We start from the raw sequence: 12,013 nt of genomic DNA on the forward strand, positions 1-12,013 counted from the left end.
ATAGAGTTTTAGTGGAGTATACTTCCCTATAGTAAGACAACTACAAAGAATCACTCAAGTAGTTTGTGAGGCATCAAGAATGTGCTGACCAGGCCTTTTCATCATAAAATTTAACACATTTCAAGTGATCCAACATGATTTTGGTAATCCACGAAAAAAGCTGAAAATTTGAAAGTGGGGGGTTGAGGGTCCTCCCCCAACAGGGTCTCGAGGGGCAGCACCCCTGATCTAGGGGTCCAGGGGGGCAAAGGCCCCTGCCGAAAATGCATTTTACAATCATAAAAAACTGCTCCTGGTGCAACTTATGATCATAATATATAACAAAATAAACACTTGAAAAAACTAACAAACTTACCAAAAAGTTTCAACTTGACTTGAATAATTTCACAATATTTACTGTCACATGAATTTGTTCTCCAATATTATTGGTGCTTAAGTTATTTCATGTGCATGTCAGTGTTCACATCGTAATTAAGTCACATAAATTTCTCAATTTCCGCAGCAAATAGATTATACTTCTCTTTTCATAACAAATCTGTAAAATAAACACCCAAGTACATCAACTATATACATATAATCCCAATACATTCACTGGTCTTTTTCTCCAATAGACACAGCCTTTTGATATTCCAGTCTAGCTCTTTGTGTGGCTTTGGCAATGATTCGTTTAGCCTTCCTTTTTGGGCTCAATGTGCAATCGTTTCTTTTCCTTCTCAATGAGAGCCTTTTTCCTTTCAAGCTGGTGCTTGTATAGGTGACATGCAGTGCGCATATTCTGACAGAGAGCTACATCTGTTCTCTCGTGCAAGAAATCTTTCTTCTTATAGTAATTAAATGCAATTTTTCCAGATGCCTTCTGAGCTTCAATTTTTCCGTATGCAGCTTCTTTTGTAGGTGCCGTTCCTAACTCTTCCAACCACGAATAATGTAGAGCAAAATGCCAGTCCTCTAGCATTCAGTTTTCTTATAAACTGACCAACCAAATTTCCATGGACTTTTCACTCCAGCCATTCCCATTTCCATACGTTTTTTAAACCTTTATCTAAACTTCTCATGTCATGGTCTCTCTCAACAACTCAGGACGCCATTTTTTGCACACATGCTTCTTCTTTCCATTGCCATCAGTTTCCATTACATGAGGATTCATTGGATGAATTTAAACTTTGACCAATCAGAATACCCTTTATGAGAGTCGTGGGCTAACTAATATATGAAACGAATACGTTACAAGGGTCATTGCAGAATGGGATCAAACAGATTGTTTTTAAAAAACCAGATTGGAAATGATATAAAAAAAAGGACTATACGAAGAAAATTTGGATTCAAGTCAGGAGAAAAGTGGAATTCCGCTTTAAAATGGAGAAAAATCATGTCTGAATAATGATTTGTTACTCTAGGCATGGAAACTTGCTCAAAACCTAATAATGCAGAATTCTGATTGGTCAGAAAAGTTCTGAGAAAGATCTGAAGTTAAGTTAATTTTATGACGAAGGGCCCAGGCATGAATGTAAATAGTAACTGGTGATTGATGGGATTTGGTGCCAATAACTTTATCAAAGGGGAGACCACTTTCATCCAAGTTCTGCCTCTGCAAGCAGGTGACGTTTTAGCACTTTTGTTGCTAAAGCAAGCCAAAAGACATGCTAAACATCTTTTTCAGCTTGGGAGGGCTGGATTTACAAGGTAGTAGATGAACTCCTAATATATTATGATTGGACAATGCATTTGAAGAAACAACCAATTCCTTACCATAACCTTTTTCTGCATCTTGGACATTCCACGCCCAATCATAATCTGAAACGGAGCTGATATTATCACCAACAATCCACCAATCACAGCACTAATCCCAAGCTTGAAGTACATCAGAATCAGAGCTATCACAAGCTGTAGAAATAGAAAGTAATATTTAGTATAAAAGTATTGGGAGATTACTTGGTGTAGAAATATAATATTTAGCATAGAAGTATTGGGAGATTACTTGATGCAGACACAGAAAGTAACATTTAGTATAGAAGTATTGGGAGATTACTTGGTGTAGAAATAGAAAGGAATATTTAGTATAGAAGAATTGGGAGATTACTTGGTGTAGAAATAGAATATTTAGTATAGAAGTATTGGGAGATTACTTCATGCAGACACAGAAAGTAATATTTAGTATAGAAGTATTGGGAGATTACTTGGTGTAGACACAGAAAGTAATATTTAGGATAGAAGTATTGGGAGATTACTTGGTGTAGACACAGAAAGTAATATTTAGTATAGAAGTATTGGGAGATTACTTGGTGTAGACACAGAAAGTAATATTTAGTATAGAAGTACTGGGAGATTACTTGGTATAGACAAAGAAAGTAATATTTAGTATAGAAGTATTGGGAGAGTACTAGGTGAAGACACAGAAAGTAGCCTTAAGTACAGAAGTATTGGAAGATTACTTGGTACAGAAATAGAATATTTAGTATAGAAGTATTGGGAGATTACTTGGTGTAGAAATAGAATATTTAGTATAGAAGTAGTGGGAGATTACTTGGTGTAGGCATAGAAAGTAATATTTAGTATAGAAGTATTGGGAGAGTACTTGGTGTAGACACAGAAAGTAACCTTTAGTACAGAAGTATTGGAAGATCACTTGGTGTAGAAATAGAATCTTTAGTATAGAAGTATTGGGAGATTACTTGGTGTAGACACAAAGTAATATTTAGTATAGAAGTATTGGGAGAGTAAAGACACAGAAAGTAACCTTTAGTACAGAACTATTGGAAGATTACTTGGTGTAGAAATATAATATTTAGTATAGAAGTATTGGGAGATTACTTGATGTAGAAATAGAATATTTAGTATAGAAGTATTGGGAGATTACTTCATGCAGACACAGAAATATTTAGTATAGAAGTATTGGGAGATTACTTGGTGTAGACACAGAAAGTAATATTTAGTATAGAAGTATTGGGAGATTACTTGGTGTAGACAAAGAAAGTAATATTTAGTATAGAAGTATTGGGAGATTACTTGGCGTAGACAAAGAAAGTAATATTTAGCATAGAAGTATTGGGAGATTACTTGGTGTAGAAATAGAATATTTAGTATAGAAGTATTGGGAGATTACTTCATGCAGACACAGAAAGTAATATTTAGTATAGAAGTATTGGGAGATTACTTGGTGTAGACACAGAAAGTAATATTTAGGACAGAAGTATTGGGAGATTACTTGGTGTAGACACAGAAAGTAATATTTAGTATAATAGTATTGGGAGATTACTTGGTGTAGACACAGAAAGTAATATTTAGTATAAAAGTATTGGGAGATTACTTGGTGTAGACAAAGAAAGTAATATTTAGTACAGAAGTATTGGGAGAGTACTTGGTGTAGACACAGAAAGTAACCTTTAGTACAGAAGTATTGGAAGATTACTTGGTGTAGAAATAGAATATTTAGTATAGAAGTATTGGGAGATTACTTGGTGTAGACACAGAAAGTAATATTTAGTATAGAAGTATTGGGAGAGTAAAGACACAGCAAGTAACATTTAGTACAGAAGTATTGGAAGATTACTTGGTGTAGAAATAGAATATTTAGTATAGAAGTATTGGGAGATTACTTGATGTAGAAATAGAATATTTAGTATAGAAGTATTGGGAGATCACTTCATGCAGACACAGAAAGTAATATTTAGTATAGAAGTATTGGGAGATTACTTGGTGTAGACACAGAAAGTAACCTTTAGTACAGAAGTATTGGAAGATTACTTGGTGTAGAAATAGAATATTTAATATAGAAGTATTGGGAGATTACTTGATGTAGAAATAGAATATTTAGTATAGAAGTATTGGGAGATTACTTCATGCAGACACAGAAAGTAATATTTAGTATAGAAGTATTGGGAGAGTAAAGACACAGAAAGTAACCTTTAGTACAGAAGTATTGGAAGATTACTTGGTGTAGAAATAGAATATTTAGCATAGAAGTATTGGGAGATTACCTGATGTAGAAATAGAATATTTAGTATAGAAGTATTGGGAGATTACTTGATGCAGACACAGAAAGCAACATTTAGTATAGAAGTATTGGGAGATTACTTGGTGTAGACAAAGAAAGTAATATTTAGTATAGAAGTATTGGGAGATTACTTGGTGTAGACAAAGAAAGTAATATTTAGTATAGAAGTATTGGGAGATTACTTGATGTAGAAATAGAATATTTAGTATAGAAGTATTGGGAGATTACTTCATGCAGACACAGAAAGTAATATTTAGTATAGAAGTATTGGGAGAGTAAAGACACAGAAAGTAACCTTTAGTACAGAACTATTGGAAGATTACTTGGTGTAGAAATATAATATTTAGTATAGAAGTATTGGGAGATTACTTGATGTAGAAATAGAATATTTAGTATAGAAGTATTGGGAGATTACTTCATGCAGACACAGAAATATTTAGTATAGAAGTATTGGGAGATTACTTGGTGTAGACAAAGAAAGTAATATTTAGTATAGAAGTATTGGGAGTATACTTGGCGTAGACAAAGAAAGTAATATTTAGTATAGAAGTATTGGGAGATTACTTGGTGTAGACACAGAAAGTAATATTTAGTATAGAAGTATTGGGAGAGTAAAGACACAGAAAGTAACCTTTAGTACAGAAGTATTGGAAGATTACTTGGTGTAGAAATATAATATTTAGTATAGAAGTATTGGGAGATTACTTGATGTAGAAATAGAATATTTAGTATAGAAGTATTGGGAGATGACTTCATGCAGACACAGAAAGTAATATTTAGTATAGAAGTATTGGGAGATTACTTGGTGTAGACAAAGAAAGTAATATTTAGTATAGAAGTATTGGGAGATTACTTGGCATAGACAAAGAAAGTAATATTTAGCATAGAAGTATTGGGAGATTACTTGGTGTAGAAATAGAATATTTAGTATAGAAGTATTGGGAGATTACTTCATGCAGACACAGAAAGTAATATTTAGTATAGAAGTATTGGGAGATTACTTGGTGTAGACACAGAAAGTAATATTTAGGATAGAAGTATTGGGAGATTACTTGGTGTAGACACAGAAAGTAATATTTAGCATAGAAGTATTTGGAGATTACTTGGTGTAGACACAGAAAGTAATATTTAGTATAAAAGTATTGGGAGATTACTTGGTGTAGACAAAGAAAGTAATATTTAGTACAGAAGTATTGGGAGAGTACTTGGTGTAGACACAGAAAGTAACCTTTAGTACAGAAGTATTGGAAGATTACTTGGTGTAGGAATAGAATATTTAGTACAGAAGTATTGGGAGATTACTTGGTGTAGAAATAGAATATTTAGTATAGAAGTATTGGGAGATTACTTGGTGTAGACATAGAAAGTAATATTTAGTATAGAAGTATTCGGAGAGTAAAGACACAGAAAGTAACATTTAGTACAGAAGTATTGGAAGATTACTTGGTGTAGAAATAGAATATTTAGCATAGAAGTATTGGGAGATTACATGATGTAGAAATAGAATATTTAGTATATAAGTATTGGGAGATTACTTGGTGTAGAAACAGAATATTTAGTATAGAAGTATTGGGAGATCACTTCATGCAGACACAGAAAGTAATATTTAGTATAGAAGTATTGGGAGATTACTTGGTGTAGATACAGAACGTAATATTCAGTATAGAAGTATTGGGAGATTACTTGGTGTAGACAAAGAAAGTAATATTTAGTATAGAAGTATTGGGAGATTACTTGGTGTAGACAAAGAAAGTAATATTTAGTATAGAAGTATTGGGAGATTACTTGGTGTAGAAATAGAATATTTAGTATAGAAGTATTGGGAGATTACTTCATGCAGACACAGAAAGTAATATTTAGTATAGAAGTATTGGGAGATTACTTGGTGTAGACACAGAAAGTAATATTTAGGATAGAAGTATTGGGAGATTACTTGGTGTAGACACAGAAAGTAATATTTAGTATAATAGTATTGGGAGATTACTTGGTGTAGACACAGAAAGTAATATTTAGTATAAAAGTATTGGGAGATTACTTGGTGTAGACAAAGAAAGTAATATTTAGTACAGAAGTATTGGGAGAGTACTCGGTGTAGACACAGAAAGTAACCTTTAGTACAGAAGTATTGGAAGATTACTTGGTGTAGAAATAGAATATTTAGTATAGAAGTATTGGGAGATTACTTGGTGTAGACACAGAAAGTAATATTTAGTATAGAAGTATTGGGAGAGAAAAGACACAGCAAGTAACATTTAGTACAGAAGTATTGGAAGATTACTTGGTGTAGAAATAGAATATTTAGTATAGAAGTATTGGGAGATTACTTGATGTAGAAATAGAATATTTAGTATAGAAGTATTGGGAGATCACTTCATGCAGACACAGAAAGTAATATTTAGTATAGAAGTATTGGGAGATTACTTGGTGTAGACACAGAAAGTAATATTCAGTATAGAAGTATTGGGAGAGTACTTGGTGTAGACACAGAAAGTAACCTTTAGTACAGAAGCATTGGAAGATTACTTGGTGTAGAAATAGAATATTTAGTATAGAAGTATTGGGAGATTACTTGATGTAGAAATAGAATATTTAGTATAGAAGTATTGGGAGATTACTTCATGCAGACACAGAAAGTAATATTTAGTATAGAAGTATTGGGAGATTACTTGGTGTAGGCACAGAAAGTAATATTTAGTATAGAAGTACTGGGAGATTACTTGGTGTAAACACAGAAAGTAATATTTAGTACAGAAGTACTGGGAGATTACTTGGTGTAGACAAAGAAAGTAATATTTAGTATAGAAGTATTGGGAGAGTACTTGGTGAAGACACAGAAAGTAGCCTTAAGTACAGAAGTATTGGAAGATTACTTGGTGTAGAAATAGAATATTTAGTATAGAAGTAGTGGGAGATTACTTGGTGTAGGCACAGAAAGTAATATTTAGTACAGAAGTATTGGGAGAGTACTTGGTGTAGACACAGAAAGTAACCTTTAGTACAGAAGTATTGGAAGATCACTTGGTGTAGAAATAGAATATTTAGTATAGAAGTATTGGGAGATTACTTGGTGTAGACACAGAAAGTAATATTTAGTATTGAAGTATTGGGAGATTACTTGATGCAGACACAGAAAGTAACATTTAGCACAGAAGTATTGGGAGATTACTTGGTGTAAACACAGAAAGAAACATTTAGTATAGAAGTATTGGTAGATTACTTGGTGTAGACACAGAAAGTAACATTTAGTATAGAAGTATTGGGAGACTACTTGGTGTAGACACAAAAAGTAATATTTAGTATAGAAGTATTGGGAGATTACTTGATGCAGACGCAGAAAGTAATATTTAGTATAGAAGTATTGGGAGATTACTTGGTGTAGACACAGAAAGTAATATTTAGTATAGAAGTATTGGGAGATTACTTGGTGTTGACACAGAAAGTAATATTTAGTACAGAAGTATTGGGAGATTACTTGGTGTTGACACAGAAAGTAATATTTAGTACAGAAGTATTGGGAGATTACTTGGAGTAGACACAGAAAGTAATATTTAGTACGGAAGTATTGGGAGATTACTTGGCATAAACACAGAAAGTAATACAGTGGAGCTTCGTTAATCCGGACACATTCGTTCCCAGCGAATATGTCCGGATTAACAAGTTTTCCGGATAATTGAATCATGCACATTTTTTATTTTACAATATCATCACACCGTGTATATGTACATGTATATGCTAGCTTTAAATGTAATGTACTGTATATTCAATAATGGTTGAAATAAATTAATTAATACATCTATTAATTTGTGTTTATTTCACATTATTATAACATGTGCTTGTACGTACGTATACAGTAAATAGAAGTTTAGACAATTAACACATCAAACACATCACACTATGTTCCTGTACATGTATGTACTGTACATACATTTATTATGTCAATTTCCTGAAGAAGTCTGTTACCTTTGTTTGCCTGGATTCTTTGGCGGATCTATCTGCAATGATTACTGATAGCGGCCATAGATTGTCGAGGGCTTCGCTATTGTGTTTTATGTCATCACTGGTGAAAACTGTGATTGCTACATACAACTGCTAAACAACAAAGAGGCTTAATGACACTTTTAATTTATTTACCATATGTTATATCAAAAAGCGTGGAAGATTTGATCCCAGTGTGTTTATTTAATTATTGACACCCCCGTCGACGATTAGCTAAAACAGACATTGTTTATACAATCGCTGGTTACAATATGGTCACACTACTTAGTTATTGATAGTGGCCATAGATTCTCAAGGGCTTCACTACTGTGTTTTATGTATTATTCTTCTGATTGTATTTTCACATAAGATTTTTTGAATTTCTTTTTTTTTTGGACAGATTATTTCCGGATTATCGAGACAAGTTTTAATGTAATTTTACACTCTGGTCCCCCGATTTTGATTTCCGGATCCGGAACGCAGATTTCTTGATTAATGGAGCAAATTAACATTTAGGAATTCCGTTCCCGTTGAATTATGTCCGGATGGCGAGGTTTCCAGATAAACGGAGTCCGGATTAACGAGGCTTCACTGTATTTAGTATAGCAATATTTGGAGATTACTTGGTGTAGACACAGAAATTAATATTTAGTATAGAAGTATTGGGAGATTACTTGGTGTAGACATAGAAAGTAATATTCAGTATAGAAGTATTGGGAGATTACTTGGTGTAGACATAGAAAGTAATATTTAGTATAGAAATATTGGGAGATTACTTGGTGTAGAGACAGAAAGTATTATTTAGTACAGAAGTATTGGGAGATTACTTGGTGTAGACACAGAAAGTAACATTTAGTACAGAAGTATTGGAAGATTACTTGGTGTAGAAATAGAATATTTAGCATAGAAGTATTGGGAGATTACTTGGTTTAGAAATAGAAAGTAATATTTAGCATAGAAGTATTGGGAGATTATTTGGTTTAGAAATAGAAAGTAGTATTTAGCATAGAAGTATTGAGAGATTATTTGGTTTAGAAATAGAAAGTAATATTTAGCACATTAGTATTGGGAGATTATTTGGTTTAGAAATAGAAAGTAATATTTAGCATAAAAGTATTGGGAGATTATTTGGTTTAGAAATAGAAAGTAATATTTAGCATAGAAATATTGGGAGATTACTTCTTGACCTTTTATTGAGCCACAAAAGAATTAGGTTTCTATCCAAACATTCTTATTGCTCTTTTCCTTGTGAATATTCTATTGAATATATATTTCAGTTTTTATAATGTACATGTAAAGAAATCTGATGTAGGGGTATTTATTTAAGAAAGCATCTAGTAAACAGAGCATAACATGTACAGATAAAGAGATCACTAACGTTATGTACACACAATTACATGCATTTTCATATTTATGACTAGGATTAATATGTTTACAAGAGCTTTGATTTTCCAAGACAAAACTGGATTGAATAACATCTGTCTTGATCTGGAATTATTCAGCTTTTCATTAATAACAAGAAAAGTGGTAATGTAATACAAATACACCATGGCTTAATAACAAGATTAATGGTAATGTAAGACAAATGCCTTGTGACTTAATAACAAGAAAAGTGGTAATGTAATACAAATACACCATGGCTTAATAACAAGAATAATGGTAATGTAAGACAAATGCCTTGTGACTTAATAACAAGATTAATGGTAATGTAATACAAATGCCCTGTGACACAATAAGGGCTGTTCTATTAAAACAATCATGGGACCCAGGGATGGCACTTTTAAAGTGGGGTACTCATCCATAGGTGCAATTTAGAATTTTCTTATTATTTTAATATGAACTCTGTGAAATCAAAGTACCCTGGCATAGCAGGATGTTTGTTGTTTGCAGTTTGACTCGACCAATAAGTGTGTATAAACAGTAATATTTATCAACACATTTATTTTAGATCCAATAGGTTTTATCTGAAATCTTCCAGTGAAAATCCTATTTCTATTGGACCATCTGTTCAGGAAAAGTAGCTATGACAAGATTTACATGATGGTTGCTGAGAAGTCTTTCAGCAAAAACCTCATGTCAATATTACCATCTGCTCAGAAGAAGCACTGATAACAAGATTTTCAAGAAAGCCGCAATGGTGGCCCTACTTTTTTTTTGAGTGTGTGTGTGTGATTTGGATTTTTAAGAAGCTTTAACAATATTTCAGTGATATCGCTATGATGTCTGCAGTGTGACAGTTTATAATGATGTCTGGCACTGGGGCATCATGCCGCAGACATGCAGCATGATGTCCCACCCAGTCACATTATCCTGATACCAGGCCGATCAGTCCTAACACTAACCTCTTAATGCTGAGCATCAAGCAAGGTAGCTGTTAGTACCATTTTTTTAAAGTCTTTGGTATGACTCGGCCAGGGTTTGAACCCGCGACCTCCTGCATCCGAGGCAGACGCTCTAACCACAAGGCCACTGGAGGGGTACTTTTAGTTTGAGGGGACACCAGTGTCAGGCTGATGGACATACTCACCCCTGAATCTCTTAATTCAAGTTATTCTACTTTGTACTGCATGTGTATGAACTTCTAACAATTGTTACTAAATACCCTTTTAATCTTACATAGTGGATCTGGTGTCTCATGCAGACGCACAATTCAGGGTTCCATATCATTTGTCAAGACTAAACTATTTGGATATTTTCGCTGACAACTTCTCTGTCAATATTCTTCAATGAACCAAATCAAGCTACCAAGTTTCAATCTGCTCTGAATTCTATTCTACTATAGAGCTGAATATATTAGAACAGCATAAAACAACATCATGTAATAAATAAAAAAACATTTATCTTTTGATCGGTGTCAAGGGAAGAAATTGCTTGGTAAGGTGTATGAATACATCTCATCAAAATATCCCTACGCCACATCAAACTCATTCCTGCTCTTGTGTACAATGGGTCCAAAATTCAGTCCCAGGACTCTTATCACCTGGCATTCAAAGATGGAAACTGTAATAATATTAAAGAGCCACTAAGTAAGGCATCACATATACCTGGAGTGGGGTGGCCCAGATGTAATGGATGTAGAAGAACAATGTCATCAGGGAGCTTGCATCCATCGTCATATGATTCATGATTTGGCCTAACGTTGTTGTTCCACCCGAAATTACCAAACTTGACAACTTCAAGGACTTGGTGTAGATCATAGCCTGGAAATCAGAATAGAGACTTCATTTTTAACAATTGTATGCTCTTAATTATTATTCAGTATTTTATAAATCTCAAAGGAAAGTAATAATGTTATACAGTTCTCCATGATATTTTTGATTTGCTTTCCGGAAAGAAAGTGCCAATGACATAGAATTAGGGTGGAAAGTTAGTATACATGCCAAGGTCATGATTACTGCATAGCTGTATTCTCTGCTCATAACAGTACTACATTTGTTTATTAAAACAAAATCATCCTATGTTTTAAATGAGATGAAATTTAAATTTTAATGCCATATCTATCCCATAAAAAGTACATGGTTGATGATAAGCCCATAGTCAATATAACACAATTGTTGCAAATACTGATATATCTATCTGATAGTAAGCTGATCCCCTACTTTTTGAGAAATGTATTAAGCTAGCTCAGTGGTCATGTCATTGGAAAAAGACTTCATTGTTTTAGGCTGACCAGAGATAGTTAAAAATATCTTTACCTGTAAAGCAGATCTGAGCCTCACTCCTTCCCTTATCACTAGGTAATGATGGTTTTGTAAAAGGGTATGTTGCACCAATGTGACAATGAAGAGAAGAGCACACAGAGTGTAGCCATTGCTCACGAAGCCAGACACTGATACATAAAAAGGAAGAGGCTGCTGTAAAAGATGAAAGTAACCTTAAAAGCATCTAGCCTAAAACCTCATGCCTAATTCAACTAGCCTAAAACCTCATGCCTAGTTCAACTAGCCTACAACCTCCTGCCTAGACTAACCAGCCCACAACTTCCTGCCTAGTCTAACCAGTCCACACCTTCCTGCTAGGAAGACGTCATGGGGGGGGGGGAGT

The 12,013-nt window shown here is 33.7% G+C and overlaps 1 protein-coding gene across 1 annotated transcript in view; it reads right to left on the minus strand.

Moving 5' to 3' along the window:
* Positions 1 to 12,013, minus strand: part of LOC149779749 (ATP-binding cassette sub-family C member 9-like) — a 215,442-nt gene that overhangs the window by 180,853 nt on the left and 22,576 nt on the right. The window contains exons 5-7 of the mRNA XM_089940609.1: positions 11,665 to 11,823; positions 11,014 to 11,169; positions 1,750 to 1,884 (exon numbers count right to left, since the gene is read on the minus strand). Coding sequence (XP_089796735.1) covers positions 1,750 to 1,884; positions 11,014 to 11,169; positions 11,665 to 11,823 — 450 coding nt within the window. The remainder of the gene's footprint in view (positions 1 to 1,749; positions 1,885 to 11,013; positions 11,170 to 11,664; positions 11,824 to 12,013) is intronic.

The sequence above is a fragment of the Sinohyriopsis cumingii genome, chromosome 17 (assembly GCF_028554795.1).
Source record: "Sinohyriopsis cumingii isolate HCF-2022 chromosome 17, ASM2855479v2, whole genome shotgun sequence".
In the NCBI taxonomy this organism is placed as follows: Eukaryota; Metazoa; Mollusca; class Bivalvia; order Unionida; family Unionidae; genus Sinohyriopsis; species Sinohyriopsis cumingii.